The 18,244-nt window shown below is 39.5% G+C and overlaps 1 protein-coding gene across 2 annotated transcripts in view; it reads right to left on the reverse strand.

Moving 5' to 3' along the window:
* Positions 1-18,244, reverse strand: part of Slc10a7 (solute carrier family 10 member 7) — a 245,218-nt gene that overhangs the window by 63,863 nt on the left and 163,111 nt on the right. For both annotated transcript variants that reach the window (XR_015443972.1, XM_004868926.3), the window contains one exon: positions 7,124-7,159. Coding sequence is in view for 1 of the 2 variants with exons in the window: in XM_004868926.3 (XP_004868983.1) it covers positions 7,124-7,159 (36 nt within the window). In the remaining variant the exon portion in view is untranslated. The remainder of the gene's footprint in view (positions 1-7,123; positions 7,160-18,244) is intronic.

Here is an 18,244-nt window from a genome sequence, read left to right on the forward strand (position 1 = left end):
GAGTTCTGGTTACTCAAACCACAAAGACCAGTGAAATGTGCCCAAGTGAACTGTAAATTGACTTCTCTTAACCCAGAGGAGAAAGCTTCCAGGACATGGGGAGCTAGAGGCAGAGATACTCAAAGAAATCTAGGCATGAACTTTGCTCTCTATTTTCTGACCAAAAAACTTGCCAATCTGAACTGGGTCAGGAATCATCTAGCCTGCTAAATATTCCCTTGAATAGAACAAATGTTTACATTGCTCCAAAAGGGTGCTCTAGGATTGGCTACCAACAGGCCAAAGGGTAGCCAGGAAGCAGTGGCTTTCCACTCTAGTGAAGCCACCTGCTCTGGGAGCAGCATCATTACCTGGTGCTGGAGGTGGGCCACAGGGCAACAGGAAGCCAGACTACCAGAGTGCTGTATCAAGTTTACCCCACTTAGGTCTGAGAAGTCCCTGGTCAGAGGGGAATTGGCATAAACGGGTCAGTGGCCCTTAAGAGGGGAGGAGGGAATTAATGTCACTTCTGTCACCCCTTGAGCCTTTAAAAACTGCTTCCTAGTCGTATTCCCTACTTTCCCCCTTCCATAACCATTAGGTAGGGAGGGTGTGTATGGGGGAGATCGATCCTGGCATGAGCACTTGCAACAGGTTATATGGATTGTTTTGCTTCACAAAATTCTCTCTGCTTGAGAACAACCTCTGTGTAATTTACACACACAGTGAGAAGAAAAGCTACTCTCAGCTTCAAGAAAGCATCATCTTCATTTGTTTTAGAAACAAACATTTCCAGGCACAAGGTGGAAAAGTGGCTTAGTGTGAAGTAACTGGAATAATCAGATAGCTAGCTCCTCTTCAAGTGCTTTATGATAGTTATTAACATTTTCTGCATCTCGCACACGTGTAACCATTAATTATGCAACCATAATTGGGAACCCATTATAAAAGTAATCAGAGTATTACACATGACATTAATGGCTACATACATTGCTTTTGTTTATAGTGATGAGATCAAGAGTTGAAGAATTTTCTATCACAGGCAGCCAATTACTAGGGAAACTAGTAATGATTGTAGACTCAAAGGCTACCCAGATCTTTCTCTTTCTCTGACCTGGACCTCTCCCTTTGATGAAATCCTATTAAACTTACTCTGAATCACATAGTTTTTCCTCTCAATTTCTTTCATATTCTTCACTCTTGTTTACCCGAATAAACTTTGAGTTTCTTCAAGGAAATGATTATGCCTTATTCTTTTTTGTCTCACTTACATTACCTAGATTATAGTAAGAAATAGTAACTGAGTATTGGCAATACATCTTAAAATGGTGTCTCCTAAGAGGCAGACTTTGTAGGCACAACCTACAAGGATCATTCGTGGTGAGAATGCTTATGTTGAAAAGCCCCGTGTTCCTTCCCATTGTGCAGTTATGAAACTGAGTTATGAAAATTTCTGGAATCTAAATTGTCTCATATAATGCTAGGGTAACGCCTACCTTTAAGGGTAGCCATGCTTGTCACATGGGATTATGTATAAAGTACCCATGACAGTTACTCAACAAACATTATTCTACCTTCTTTACCCACCCTGGAAAAATAAGGTTTCTTATACAGTGTTGGAAGAATTCAAATCTGCTGGATGTAAGAACCTCTGAAATGGAAGCTAATTGAAGAGAAGCATCACAAAAATGACCTATGAGGTGAAACTAGAAATAGAGCCTGGTATGTATGCACTGTGTATACACGTTTGTGTACGTACGCACGCATGCAGCTGTGTATGTATGTCCCCTTATCATAAAGTTTTATAAATATTGATCTACTTGATGAGAGGCCGAATGGCTAACAAACCAAGTCATATGAATTGACTGACACAGTCTCAGAACTAGATACTGAGTGGGTAAGCAGTAGGTGAATGTCAGATATCCTGAGGTACTAACCTGACTATCACATATTGAAAATGGGATCATCTATGAACTCTGAGGACATGGCTTTCAGCAGTGGTCAAATTTGGACCGTACATATTTCAAGAGGTCTTGACATTCAACCTAAAGAATTTTCTTCTCTTGATACTTAATTTACTTTATTACTGCCCCACTTTCGGCATCCTTTACAGCAAAATTCCCGTAAAAGAGTCATCAATTATTCCTGTTTTTAATGCCTTCTCCTTCTATTTTTCTTAAACCCATTCCAATCAGGCTTTCATCTACACAATTCTGCTGAAATAGCTCTCGTTAAGGTCCCCATTGACCGCCATCTTGTTAAAACTAATGGTCAATTCTCAAGCTTCATTTTATTTGAGCTCTTGGCAGCATTGAAATAGTTGATTACTCTCCTTTATCCTCGACCTTTTGAAATACCTTCTCTGCTAGATTTCAGGGACACTGGTCTCGGTGTTCTTCTTAGGAAAATGTCATGCTTTGGCCTTATTTACTGATGTCGATATTGCAGTGCCCAAGACCTTGGTTCCCTGCTATCTTCCTTCTCTACTATCACCGTATTCCAGTCTAACTTGAAATTCATCTCAATGCTGTCCTCTCCCAAATGAGCATCTCTAATTCCAACTTCTCCTGTAAACTGGACTCGCACAATCAATTGCTACCTGATGTCTCTACCTGGATGTCAAAAAGGTAGCTCAGTCTAAACATGTCCAGTATTGAACAAGATTATGAACAAGTTCAGTATGATCCCTTCAACCTGCTGAGCCCTACAGTCTTCCATATCTTAGAAAATGACCAGTCTACCCTTCCAGCTGCTCGGGCTCAGAGTCTTCCTGACTCTCCTCTCCCTTGTCACTTTCACTGAGTCTCTCAGTTTTAACCTCAAGTTCCACTTCCAACTACTTCTCATTAGACTTGCTTAGGGACTCTGATTCAAACTAATAGTCTCTTGCTTTGATATTGCCCTAGCTTTCTAATGTTTTTCTTTCCTCTATTACCATTCCCTTACAATCTACTTTAAAACTAGCACCTGGAATCATCCTTTTAAAGGTACATCAGAACACCATTCCTTGATCATAACCTATTTAATAATTTCTATCTTTCTCAAATTAAAATTCAAAGTCCTCACAAAGAATTTTAAGGTCCTATACCACTTGGTGCCTGCTATGTCTCTGATATCAGAAGACTCATTCCCTTGTCTCATCTTTGCTCAGTGAGACACAAGGTGGCCACACTAATGGAAACAGCATTCTTCTCCAGCTCACTCTAGCATTTCTTATTCCTGTTCCTTATTTTATTTTTCTCTGCAGTACTTGTGACCCATCTTACACGTCTATAAAAAAAATACGCATCAGTATTTTTACTTAGTTGTTGGTTGTTTCTTTTCACTACTACCTAGCCTTAATGATATTAAAGACATATCTGTTTTGTACATTGTTACATCACTGTCAGCCAGGACAGTGCGTGGTCTTTAGGGAAAAAACTCAATACATATTATCAAAGGAATGGTAAATAGGTTTAGGTTTAAATAACATTTTACAAAGACAGCACAGAAATAGAGGGCAGGCTGGATAAAGTGAGACTTAATTTTTAAGATGTATAATACTGTTGAATGTTTGTTGCTAATAGAAGTGACCCAGAAGAGAAAGAAAATTTGATTTTGCAGGAGGAGGGAAATCTGTGTGAATTATATCCTTAAGTAGGCAATACAAGCAGGACTTGAGGAACTGGTCTTAAGAGAAAAGATAGTTTACCTAGGAAAACAGGAGATATGGCAAAGATATGAATATAGATTCAGATAGGTGGTATCTTACATAAGTTCCCTCATTGCTTCAGATTTCCTCATTTTATTTTCTTTCTGCATTAGTTGATATGAAGAGAAGCATTAAAGATTCCAGAGACAAGGAGAAGGTGGGAAATGATTCTCTAGAGTTGGAGATTAACAAATTAGGGGAAGACAGTAGGCTGGCCAGGCCTCACTCATGGTCAGTTGTCATGAATTTCATGCAGGAACAGTTATCGCTGTAGTGCGTTTGATCTAGCGTGTTCAGATATATATGTAGGAAGGTATAATCAAGTTAGATTTTGGTAGGCTTGGTGCATTGCCAGGCAAATATGAAGCAGAAAAGATAAGCATGACTGTTAAAAGTTTATGTAAAAAAACCAAATTATAAATGAAATAATAGGATCTGGGCTATTAATAGTAATAAAGTCAAGTGCCTGACAATTGGGATAGTTGGATAAAATTAAGTGGAAGGCAACCTTGATGGAGAAAAGGAAAAGAATTTAGAAGCCAGGGTACTGGAAGGATCTACTATGTGCATACTGAAAACACCAAGTGTCAAACCAAGTACAACAAAGAAGAAAACAATGGCAAGATACTAACGCTTTTGTGGCCTGATAATGACTTGTGGTTTTATTGACAATTACAACAAGGAGAGGGAGCAGATAGTACGTATGTATTGGCATAACCTTCAAAGGAAGCAGGGGATTTTATATGGAAGTGATCTGGAATTGTAATGAGGTGGAAGGAAGGCACCTCATCCCATTTCAAGGCTCAGTGACAGGAAAGATGCTTACAGCAGAAACAAATTAGAAGACAGATTTCAACTGGAACACAAATGTGATGGAAATACTGAGACATTAATAACACAGGGAATTGTGACTCCATCAACAAGACCCACCTTTATGAGCAACTGTGCCTGAATATTGAGAAATTTCCATTTTTAAAATATGATAAAATAAGATAATAGCATGCTCATGGGTTGCATCAAGTTGGGCTTCTGTAACAAAGCCCACAACTAGGCAGTTTAGAACAACAGAAATGTACAGTCTCATAGCTCTGAAGGTTGAATGTCTCAAATCAAGCAGAACAATTCTCCCACTGAAATCATCAGATTTGTTGTCCCTCCTGCTCCTCATCTTTTCTAGATTCCAGAGTTTGTCAGCAGTCCTTGGTATTTCTTGCCTTACAGATGCAGCTCTCTAATCCCTGACTCCTTGTCTTATAAGGACACTAATCATGTTGAATTAAGGGCCTACCCTACTCCAGCATGACCTTGCCTTAAGTAACTACATTTACCATGGTCTTATATCCAAATAAGGCCCCTTCTGATGTCCTGGAGATTGGGACTTCAGCATATCTTTTGAGGGGCAATAATCCAACCTATAATAGGGCTATTGAGAAAAAAAAAACCAGTACCTCTTTTGTGGAATGTGTTCATATTTTACGTCACTCGGGTTCTTGTCTTACTCAGTAAATAAGGCCTGGTAACCCAAGGGTTTAAGAAATTCTCATTGTAGCCCCAGCACTTGGGAAGCTGAACAGGAGGATGGTGAGTGAGTATGAGGCCAGCCTGGGTAACTTAGTGAGACACTCTCTCGGAAATAAAATTTTTAAAAAGAAAGGGCTTGGTGTATCTTAGTGGTAGAGTTTATCCAACATGTATGGAGCCCTGGGTTAATGCTCCTATGTGTGTTTGGGGGTTTCTCACATGTGTAAAATGCATGATAACCTAAACAGACCCAAAAAAGCATGTACTGTGAGTGTTTACAGTCATATCACATGGATGTATTGGTGTGTACTGATGCCACTGAACTTGACAGGGCACTTCAGTTGGCTCAAAAAGAAAGCTCATCTTCAAGTTGAGGGAAGTCCCGTTCACTATCTCATAGCTCTATTATTTTTAAATGTCGAATTAACTAAAGCTCACAGACTCAGGGGTCCATGGCTGGCACTAATGTGATGCTGTACCATTAGTCAGCTGAGAAGAGATGGAGACAGGAAGGAGAAGGATAAAAGTCCTCATTTTCTTGTTTACTGACAAGCTAAAATAGGGTACCAGAGATTCCATGGCCTGAAATATTCAGAAGTGCTACCCCACATCTCTGCTACCTATTGGGTTTCATTCTCCCTTGCTCTTCTTAAGTGAGTCACAAGAGTAAGGCCTTCTTCTTCCGCAATGGACAAAACCGAGGCCAGGCAGCCATTTACTGTGCATCTACTGGACGCTGAGCTCTCTGCCAGGCCTGTGACTCTCACACTGGCCTGCACCCTGTGCCCACCGACCCACAGGTCTGTGCCTGTGCCCATGGGATCCCAAGTCTTGGTAAAACAGAACAGAACAGAACAACCACTGCTGGAACTGATCAGATCTTTGACTCTCCTTACCTTGTCAGAGTGGAGCCAGCATTTTAGAAGAGGGGGGTGAGGCTGCAGTTTATTACTTGAAGGTAATGTCTTTCATGAAAGATTCAGAATCCAACTGTTTAGCAGGATATCTATCCCTCTCTATCTCCTACACAGCTGGTAAGAAATGAAGTCCCTCACTCTATTACTTTAATTGAATTCCAACTTGGGTAATTACACTATAATTAAATAAATTTTCCCCATAGTTTTAATTCACTGACAAATAGTGCTAGTCAAACAGCTCCATTTCACTCCCAGAAATGCATTCCCACTATATTTCAGTGATAAGTGGAGTGATTTATATTTGGAAGATGGATGTATGAAAAAAATGCACAGTTCATAAAATATTTTAGGTATCATTCATGATTACATATGCTTTGCTCAGCATGAGATAACATTAATTCCTATTATAATCTTCCATCTAATTTCTCATATGCTTAGCGCCAAAGGAAATAAGACAGTTAATTAGCATTTCTTGTTTTCTGAACAATTTTTGTAGTGTGAAGCAGTGGCTTGTATCAACTTAAGAGTTTTTTATTTCTAATGCACACTTCATTGTCCTTGGGGGTCAGACTGGGGTAGTTGTTGGTACTGCCCATTCTACATAAGAGAAAATTGAGGCAGTCTTCCCCACAGCGAGGAAGCTAGTTATTATCATTACCAGCCTCAGAACCCAAGCTTCCTCTGATCCCCAGTCCAAGTTCTTTCTTGGGTCACTGGTTCACTATTAATCATACTAGTTTTTACTAATGAGAAAATAAAGAGCACATTTGTGAGCCATGTCACAGCCATCAAGTTGTAGTAATTAATGATTTAGCCAGGAGTTGGAGCTCGTATAGCTGGAACCTGATGACGTCCTGGGATTCCAGAATTATGGGGTGTCTCCGTGGCCCCAATGGAAGGATGTTGCAAAAGTGGCACAAAAGAATTCAAGTTTCTGTTTTATTCTATGACCTTCCTCGAAGGGTTGTAGGTGGTTTTTAATAAAATATATTAGAGACAACATCAAAATACTTACAAAAAGCAGCAATAGCAGAGGTGTTATAACGATGCCCTGAAAAAAACCAAAAACAGAGATAATGATTACTTATCAGCCTGGAAAGCAGGATACTTTCTTTGCCATTTTAAACTCTGATACTTGGAAATGCTCTCCTTCTTACTCCTGTTTAATAAAATATAGGCGATAAAGAAGACAGAGCTTCAGTCTTGACTCTCCTACCGTCATGAGTTAGCAGCTCAGTTTCGATTATTTGTGTTTAGTGTCATTAAAAATATAACCACCAGTTTTCTTTAGACTCGTCTGTCTTTCCTCTTTTAAACCTAAGTTCCTCTTCACACTGTACTTGTGTCACACGCATGGAAGTTGGTGACTGGCAAGCTTTCCCACTCCAAGGTGTTCAACTCTAACTTGGATAAAGTGCCCCCTTTCAAGAGAAGACAGGTGGTTCAGTCCCAGTTGGGGTCCTCTCCTGAGCAAAGACCACGTCAGCTGTGATGAATGAGATGTCATGATTTTGTAATGTGAACTGATCTCCCCCAGGAAATGAGCCAGGATCTCAAAACTCATTTCACTTGATTAGACTCCATGTCTCCATGGTGGAAGGCAAGTCTTTCATCTAATTCAGCCACACAGGACTACCTCAGTCCCTCTGCCTCCCCCAGGCAGAAATGAGCAAAAGATTTGTTTTCTTCGATGACAGGGAACAGTTTGAGGCTGTTGCCAGTGAGGCAGAATACAAGCTTTTAGGTTTCTTGAAGGTAAATCTTTAAAACTAAGTGTTTGAGTTGGGAATTAACATGACAGGTTTCAGTTTTAGAGCAGCAGATGATTATTCGCCCCTCTTAGTTCTTCCTTTATCTACCAACACTTCAATAGGATTTATACAAGAAAAAGCATTTCTTATTTTTATTAATGCATTCTACTTGGAACTTTACAATTTCAGAATCTGAAGCTGTGTGTGTGTGTGTGTGTGCGTGTGTGTGTGTGTGTGTGCGTGTATGTGACAGAGAGAGAGAGAGAGAGACTGAGACTGAACCAGGTCTGGGATCACTTCATTACTTTAAGAAAAACAGTCCTTTTGGTATTTATATGTTATTTCAGTAATTAAATTGTTCTGGATATGGTACGAGAGGCAATGGTTTACCTGACATGAACTGTGAAACTGACTTTTTTGGGGATACATACATTTGACAATCCACATACAGACTTGTTTTATTAGAATGAATGCTTCTTTATTAAGCAAATTTTACTACAATTTAAGGCCCATACTTTTAAATCTATTTATTATAGTATGTATTTAACTTATAAACTCCATTGCGTACATTAAATAGGTTCTCATTGGCACATTTCGGAAAGCTAGGTGCCGAATGACAAAATAATTTTTAACTTAGAAAGCCATCCTTCAATGACTTGGAATACATTCACTTTAGCAGGAAATCCAAACTTTACAAGGCAATGTGAAACCGAAACCATCTAGCTGTTTGAATGTATGTAGCAGCCATCCAATTCTAAGACAATTCGTTTAAACATGTATCAAACATCCACTTAAATGCAAGGCACTGTGTTTCTCACTGGATATTCAAAGGTGAATCCAACATGGTGCTCATGCTTGAATAGCTTATAGCCTAACAGGGGATGCTGACCTGTGAACAAAGTTCAATACACAGTGATAGGTGGCATTAAATACACTGGCGAGGGAAAAGTAGCGTGGAAAGGAGGTGACGATTTCACTTTGTGAGATCATGAGGAGAAGATATGAACAAGTTGAAGAATTTACCAGAAACTACTTCAGCAGAGAGAGGGAAGGGACCTTCCAAGAAGACAGGGGCTCAGAAAGCTATGAGAAGTGCAGGAGGGTAGGAAAAAGCATGAAGTGGAGGCTCAGAGACCAGATTACCAAAGGCCTCCCAGGGACAGGAGGAGGAGCTTGGGCTTGATGTTATCAACAATAGCAAACTATTGGCGCAACTAAAACAATAAGTGTAGAATGAGCTGGCAAATAATGTAGCATGTGACAAATAGAATTAATTTGGTTTATAAGCTAATGAGCTTTATCAAATCACTTAAAATCAGATAAAAGAGACATCTGTATTAATGTTACTTATGGAATATCAATAGCAATAATAACACGTGTGAAAAACGAGCACAATATCTGTCATAGTGTGAAACTTTTCACCCAGGAAGAAGGTTGAATGCTGTCACCACTCTGAGGATATTTGTTTGTACTGGAGGAAATGATGGTGCATATTGTACATGGGGACTCATATCTTTCCATTTCATGTTTCTTTGTAATAATGAAATGGAAATAGTATTAGTAATAATGAAATGGTAATAGTATTAGTAATAATACCAGTACTATTAGTGGTATCTTGTACTTTCACATATATTTTAAAATTGGACCCTCTTCTATTGAGGGAATTAGGTCACACACCAGCCCCATTTTATACATGAAGAAACTGGGGTTCAGAAAAGCCAAGCAATCAAACCCAAGGTGATATGGTAAATAAACAGCAAGTCCTGGACTTGGGTCGGCTTCATTCAACTCTAAATTCAAAACCTACTCCATTATACCATTTGTGCCAGTTGTCTTAATTGTCAGCATGACTGGATTAAGACCTTTAAAGAGGTGATTGGACTGTGAAGATGTTATACTCATTACTGAATTAATTCCCTCATATACACAGCTGAATGTGTTATTAGGAGGTAAGATCCAGTTGAAGAGGTAGGTTACTGAGCTATGCCTTTAGAGGGTATATCTCTTGCTAGTGCAGTTCCCCGTGATCTGTTTCCTGCTAGGCATGAAGTGAGAAGCTTGCTCCACCATACTCTTCTGCCATGATGTTCCTTGCTCTGGAGCCAGCTGACTATGGATGGAACCCTCTGCAATCATGAGCCAAATAAACCTCTCCTCCTTTAAATTGTGAATGTCAAGTGTTTCATTCTAGTGACAAAAGGTGAACCCATGTATCATTGGCCACTGGGAAGCAGATCTCAGCTACCGGTATAATTTTCTACAGAGTTCTGCTTATGACATATATGCAGTGATTTGCTGTCATATGATTTTTGTCTCAAGTTGACAAGTAATTCTTAGGGACAACCTCATCTGGGCAAGTAGATCAAGTTTCTCTGCCTGAATGCTTTAAACACATAGTCATCAACACAGAGTAGTCCTTTGCAGCTCTACTAAAGATTTACAGTATTTCTTCCTAAAATATTAAAAACTTGCTACTGAACAGAACGTATGTTTAAGTTCTGGGTTAAATATTCCTCATTATTGTCTCAAGATTGGCTGTTTAAGTTCATTAACTAAGACTGAATATTATATACTGCTGAAACCTATTTTTCAGTTATGTTAGGAAATGAGTCAGCCATGATGCCATAAACTCTGACAAGAGCATCATAAACTGAAGTTTTGGTGAAGTCATCATAAATACTATAAAAATAATAATAGCTAATACTTATGAAGTACTTACGGTAGACACTGTGGTAAGGATTTCATGTAATGCTCTTTTTTACATAATCCTCCTGTGAAGCAGCAGGTTCTGTTACTACCCCTGAGTACTAGGCAACAAATGAGCCTTGGAGAGACTGAGGGAAGTGGGAAGTGGCAAAGCCTAAAATTGAGGCTTTTGCTCCTTGATTTCAGGGCCTATATTTTTGAAGGGTGTAATTGAAATCTCTGCAATCTCAAGCATTTCTTTGGGGTTATATTTTAAGAGTATCTGAGAGGAGCTTCAGGCTCAGTTTGTCTTTTTGATGGTATGAAACAAATTGAGAACCCATCATATGATATAGCTAATACACATTCTAAGTCAAGTTTCTGCAAATATCAATGGCAAAAAGAGTGAACTGAAAATTTAAATGGTGACAACACTAATCATTGAAAGTGGAAAAGTCAAAATAAATATGTTGTTTTCTCTCGGGTCTGTAAAATGGCCAATTTAATGTTGTCTCCTTTCTGTTTCCTATATTCTGTACAAATGGGAGGAAAAGTGGTGGATGAACACTTCTAGCAAAGGATGTTCCCCCTCTTAGAGATCAGGGCCAAGACACAGTGTTTAGCACCTCTGTAAACAGAACAGCATGTAAAGGTTTGGGCTGTAACACCTGGAGAACTGAAGTCACAAAGTAATGAATTTCACTGTCTACTGAAAAACTTCAGAAAACCCATTCATGCCTTTGATGTGAATGACTGGGTGAAGGTACTTTGGTGACTTTATTATTTTTTTTCCAAGAAAAAACATGTCAAACTGGATACACTGAGATGTAGTCACATTAAAACACAAATAAGACACCCAAATATCATTAAAACAATAATAACACTGTGAATGTACTTCCCTCGGCAATATGACTTATAAAAAGGCAAAGCTGATACATACTTTTTCTTTTTGGCAGACAGGGTCTCACTATGCGGTTTAGGCTGGCTGTGAACTTACTATGCAGCCCAGCCTGGCCTCAAACTCAGTTATTTTCCAGCCTCAGCCTCCTGAGTGCTGGGATTACAGGCATGTGCCACTGTGCCTGGCTTTTTTTTTTTCAGTAGTGATTGAAACCAGGGTCTTTCCACTGAGTTACATCTGTAGCCCTTTAAGAATTTTTTTTTTTTTAAATTTTGAGACTGGCTCTTACTAAGATGCCTAGCCCAGGATCGAACTTTAAATTCTCCTGCCTCAGCCTCCTAGTGTTGAGATTACAGTTGTGTGCCATCATGCCCAGTTTCAAGTAAAATTCTTATTTGTTTGTTTATTTTGCAGTGCTGGGGACCAAACCCAGGTCTTGTGCATGCTAGGCTACTGCTCTACCACTGAGCTATACCATAGCCCTGATTATATTTTTAGTAGAAAACATTATCTAACAACTACATTGACCACACAGATACTGCAACTGACTTTTAGGCTTCATATTACATTGATTTAGGTCTCATAAGGTGACAAAAGTGCTGCTTTGAAAGGGATCTGGGAGAACTTCTGGTTCAGCCTCCCCTTCCCTGAAGTGTGAGTCCCTCTGCCTACCTCCCCCACATCTCCACCAATGGTATGAGCTGAGATGGCTGTGCTTTTGTCAGGAACATTCTCCATAGAAAATGCTCTTTCTTCTTCCTAAGGCAAACAATGGCCTAGCTAAAGTTCTCTCACAAGGAGGAAACTCTTTCTTATACTGATTCCAAGTCACTGAAAGTGTTATCCGGTCCTTCCTTGGAGCAATTTAGGGCCAGTCTCACCTCCCTTCCTTGTGATGGGCTTTTAACTGAGGCTTTTTAATAGTGTAAACAAAATCTCTGCCTCTTCTGTCACTTCTTTTGGTTTTAAGAGTTCAGCTGCCATTAGCACTTTGTTCTGCATACTAAGTGTTCTGTAGGCTAAAAGTCCTCAGCTCCTCCTCTTAGGACAGAGTTCTGAGCCTTCCTGCTTAGACACTCACCCACACACACGTGGGAGGCCCCAGTACCACTTCATAAAAACTGACTGAAACTTGCAAATGGCAAAAAGAAGACTACATGTCTTCAGTGTGATCCTGGTGCACTAACAGGTGAACCAAGGATACTTAAACTACCAAGAGGGATGTACTTTGCTTTCTATTTACTATTGGTTAGGAACCAGACTATGGAATTCCATGTTATCTTACAGAGTTTTGACCAGCACAGATGGAAATGCTTTCTGTGTACCAGAAAAAAAAAATAACTATAAAGGTTATAGTTTCACTGTCCTGTAATAAAAACTAGACAGTTTTATCTCTAATGTAGCCAACTTTTTCAGTAAGCATTTGATAGCTTATATAATCCCCATTTCTATAATTTCCTCAGAACCAATTTTACCAACCTGCTGATTCCATCATTATTCAGTTAAGTGAATATTTGAAATATGTTCATTCTATGTAAGAAAGTCATGTTTTTAACTTTTTGAAAATTATACTGACAACTCCTTTCTTCTGAGCCTTGCATTTATATTAATGCAAAAATCACTTTAAAAAGATGAATGACAATTACAATTTCCAGGCTGTCTTTGCCTTTTGTCCTGTGACCAGTACAGTATGCTGTGATAACTTAAAAGGTTAGAGAAAAGTTTATTCTTCAAGAGTAAAATTAGGTCAAACCAGTATGTAATGAGTGAGACTGGTCAGCAGACACTAAGCAATAAATTCCAAAAGAATGGTAAGGGAAAATTTGAAGACACCTAAATTTAAACAAAATGGTCAGGGCATACAGTCAATAAGGAACATGATCGTGTAAGCATGGATGACAAAACCTAGGGTTGAGTAAACTTAAAGAAGAAAGAGAGATGCATGAGGAGCCGAGGGAAAGGTGGTAGAAAAGAAAGTGTGTCTTTTGATAAGTGAAGGCCACTTTCCTCCTGCTCTGCTTATCTATCTGTCTTTAAAACTGGACCTTCACAGACTGTAATGTGCCCAAATGAAACATTTAGTAGTATGTTTATAGTTCTGTCGAGGGAAAAGGGTGTCCTAGCACCCGGCAGGAGCACTATGGTCTGTTTACCAGGTACAGTGCATCCGAGTGTGGCCAGATGCATACGGTCACCTGAGCAGATGATACTAGCCACTTCATTCTCTCAAGTCTGAGGCCATGCCTGCTGAGAAAACTTTGAACACTAGTTTTGTTTTTCAAGTAGTGTTTCTGACAGAGAGAAAACGTACCGACTAGCTGACATATACCTCAAAGAACTCGGCCACACGGAGGGGCGCTAATAAAACTGTTCCTGACCATGCAAGGCTGAGGCCCTATTCTTAGATTTATGGTGACTCCACCAAAGCAGTATCACGCTGTGAGGCCTACGGGTGTGGCAGGGGCTTGTTTCAATGGCACCGAATTGATTTAAACAAACTTTTATGGGGTAATATGTGTCAGATAGTCATCGGTGGTGTACGGAGGAAAGGTGAAGACATGGTCCCTGCCTACAGGGAATTCCTACTTAGACAGCAGTTTGACCTTGTGCTTCTCTAATCTCAACACTTCTATTAAGAAATATATCTACCATGTTATTCTCCAAAGATAGTGACTTTGTTAGACCAAATAATATAGATATATTATTCAAATATACATTTTATTCATATTAAACATGATCTTACTAGATTTGGCCTATCACGTTTTTAGAGTTCAACTGTCACGGAAACATTCACCCTACACCTACTCAGCGACTACTATGCCACACCCTGGTAGATGGTGAGGCTGAGTGGTGAATGACACAAACACTACTGATGCCCTCAAAGTTTTCAGAGAAGACAGATAAAAAAATTACATTAAAATGATGGGTTTTCAGAATAAAAGTCTCAGGGAACTATGAAGTGATCCACAGGGAGGTGAGCACTGAAAGAAGTGTAGGAGTTAACCAGGCAGAGGAGGTGCAGATCAGAGGAGAGAAGAAAGCATAGGCAGGAGGAGAGACCGCATAAAGGCTTTGGAAGCAAAAAACAACACCCAGAAATTGAAAGTGAAGACTATGGTGCGAAGGGTGCAGTCCAGAGAGATGTAGTGAAAAGTCAGCAGAAGGTAAAAGGCGTAGTAATCCGTGGTAAGGAGTTTGGGGCTCATTCAAGCCAAGGGAAGCCACTGAAAGAATGTGGGAGAGGAGCCTGCTGTGGCAATGGTATGCTGAAATCTGTGGTTAGGTAACCATCACTCTGAGTTTAGGTTAAAATAGAAGACTAAAAGGACAGGGACTAAATTGGAGGTTGTTCAGTATGGTACTATAAGCAGGAGTTGATTTGAGCTAAGGTGAGAAATCTTAATGATCAAGACAGAGACACAAAAGATAACAAAAAATACTTGGAAGGCACTAGTCAACTGAGTATGAAGAGGGTGATAGAAAGGAAGAAAGGATTATTCCTCAGTTTTCTGAATTATGTGATCTTGAAAACAGGAGCCATGGAGGCACTGGGGATGAATAGATTCATTTTTCTTGGGAAAGATGATACATTTAACATATCTGCAAGACTGCCAATTGGAGACAGTGGGGACATGAGACTGAAGCTTGGGATGGAGTGTGCATAGTGGATGTATGTGAGTCCTCAGCACATCGTTGACAGCTACCGAGAAGATACGAAGTTAAGAAATACAGAATGTAGACACAGAAGGCATCAAAGGCCAAGAAAAAAGCAAATTCAATGAAATAACTAGAGTAGAAATTCAACAGGAGTCAACAGATGGCTGAGAAGGAAGGAAAAAAAGTTTGGATATCTCTTTCAAGAAGTCTAGCTGTAATGAGGAGGTAAGAAATAGAGCAGATACTTGAGGGGAATGAATGTGAGGTGAAGGAAGTTGGTTGTTTCTTGTTTTGTTTTGTTTTGCTTTGCTTTGTATAAGAAAGGAGAAACTTTGAAGATTCTCAGAATTCACAGAAAAAGAGAAAAATGGATCAGAGGAATGTATATATAGGAATGATACCTACTACTGCACTTACAGAAGCAGCAAGAAAGGAGTCCCTGGGCACAGCTAAAGGGGTAACTGTAGAAGGGGGGGCGGCGGGAGGACAGATAGCTCTTCACTGTAAAAGAAAAGGATAGAGCGGGTACAAATGAAGATAGCCTTGCATGCCTGATGTTAGAAAGGTGAAGGAATTTTCAACTACGAGCCTCTCTTGATGAAATAAAAGGTGAGGAGTTTTATTAAAACAAGGGAAGATGGTGTAAAGGAAGGGAAAAATTAGTGATCATGGATCTGTGTTATGACTAAATGGAGAATATGTCTAAAATTGCGAAGAGTCTGAACTTTACTATACTTCGATAACAAGTTTGCCTGCCATATTTTCATTGTACACTGGCAGAAGACATAAGACTTCTGGGTCAGAGCCAAAGGATTTAAATAATCACAGCACACCAAGGAGCCTACACATGATGCAGGCATCAGCATCTCTTGGTCCTGTCAAGCAGAGCGATGTCAATGGGCTTACCCATTCTCACCATAAGCCAGCTTCCTGCAGGTGCAGTGGAAACTTGCATGAGTAATGGGGGGCAGGACAGGAAAGGAATGCTGAACTTTGGGAACCCAAATCTTTTATAATGGGCAGAAAGCAATCCTGCTCTTTGCTCCAGAGGAAGACTCTATTTCTGTTTTTCGGGGCTATTTGCTATACACACATCCTTGAGAAGATAGTTGAGAACAAAGGGAAACCAGTGGTTCTATTAAAAAAATGAACAAAACTGTGAGATACAAAGAGAACTGTCTTTCAATAGAGGAAATATCCAACAAACTCAGTTAATATTGGACATCTAAACATAGGAATTATCAAGTTCACTACTGCTTCATTTACCTATCATCACTGAGCTAGCAACATCCTCAGACATAGAAATGATAGTCAGATCATCATTTTGAAATGGCCTCCAAACTTCCCTCCAAGATGGCATTGATTCTCTAATATTCCTTGGATAATGTTATTCAAACAAGTAAGAGTCTAACCAACTGAACTGATTTCCAACTCACAATTTACTCTTTCTCTTGCTGACTCACTGATCAATCCATTGATTGATTGATTGACTGTGCTGCTGGGATTGAACCCAGGGCCACACACATGCTGGGCAAGTGTATTGCTGCTGAGCTAAATCTTTAGCCCTCTCAATTTCTTAACTGAGAGACCCTGTTAAAGCATTTTTGAAATCTAAACGATTTCACAAGATTGCAATGAGATCTGAGGACCAGTTGTACTGGCCTTATGTAGAGGCCTGTCAGAATTGCAGAATCTCAGACTCCACTCCAAACTCACCGTACTGTCATTTGCATTTTGGCAAGCTCTCCAGGTAACTTGTAGGCACACTAAAATTTGGAAAGACTGGATTTAGACACTAGAGCAGAGGCTAACAAATGTATTCTGTGTAGGGCCAGATAATAATTATTTAGGCTTTGCAAGCCATACTGTTGCAATTACTTCCCTCTGCTGTTGCAGCTGGAAAGCAGCCAAGGACAATAGGTAAACAATGGGAACGGCCACAGATGCCCCAAGGGCCATGGTTGGCAGGCCTCTGCTCCAAAGTACTGCTCTGAATTAAAAATTACATTTCAAAAAGAAACACACGTAGTACACTTTATTTATAATAACTTGGCTTCTGGTGAACCTGTGCTGGCTTTTAAACATCACAGCATGTTCCTTTGTAACTCCGGATAAGCCACTGTATAATTAGCCAATCTTTAATATTTCTCAGACTGATATCAAAATTATTACTTAATAGTGTGTACAATGCACTTTCTTTGCCCTTTTAGTAGCGACATCTGCACATCCCTAGCTGTTGACTCTGCTCCTTTTCTTTATGATTTGTCAAGACAGTGACTTAGCAATCCTGACCGACAGTTTTCTCAGGACTCCGTGAAGTAACCTGTCTGGGCCAACAGATCGAGTTTGTTTATCTTGGGCCCCCCTCCTTTCCTTTGGCCAGTACTGACTACCAGTTTTAATCTATAGATGGTTCTCTTTGCCAAAGATAATGGAGCAAAGAGAAGGGCCAGTGGGGAAGAGGAAATTAGGATGCTGAATAGCAGACAGAATGAGTGAAGTTTAGGGTCATAATATTCACAGCTGTATGACAGATGGAGGATAAACACAGCAACACAGAAAAGAAATAACATGTACATTACCAATTACAGCTGATACAGTGACCTATGTCAAAGATGAAAAACAGCATCCAAATTCATGATTTCTTTTTATTTTTGAACCAAAAAAATGTACTTCTTCTGAAGCTATGTAAACTCATTGACCTGTACTAAACTACTGACCACTGACCTGGCTTTTTCTATCCAGATTAAGAGTGACAAAAAAAAAGGCCTATGAAATTCAGTGAAACTCAAAACAAGATGGATATGGAAATCTTCTATATTGCCTCAGAAATTTTCATGAAAATCTCTTTATAGATTTAAAATGCAAAAAGTAACTTTCCAAAGATACTTCTTCAAATTGCTCATCTGTATTTAATAAACCAATGAGGCAATGAGAAAACGAAATTGAAATTTATTTTTTGATGACTAAGTATAAAGACACAGGCTTTCATAGCTAAGGTAAGATCTTACCCGTGAAAGGTTCATTTTGGCCTGTAGGTGTCCACCGTGGGCACATACTGCAATCTGAGGGGCAGCCTATCTCATTACCGGACTGTGAATATCATGCACAAGAAGCACTATGTATAAAGAAATGATTTCAC

Source organism: Heterocephalus glaber, unplaced genomic scaffold (genome assembly GCF_053883595.1).
Source record: "Heterocephalus glaber isolate CG9 unplaced genomic scaffold, H.glaber_assembly_v1.0 deba00001587, whole genome shotgun sequence".
In the NCBI taxonomy this organism is placed as follows: Eukaryota; Metazoa; Chordata; class Mammalia; order Rodentia; family Bathyergidae; genus Heterocephalus; species Heterocephalus glaber.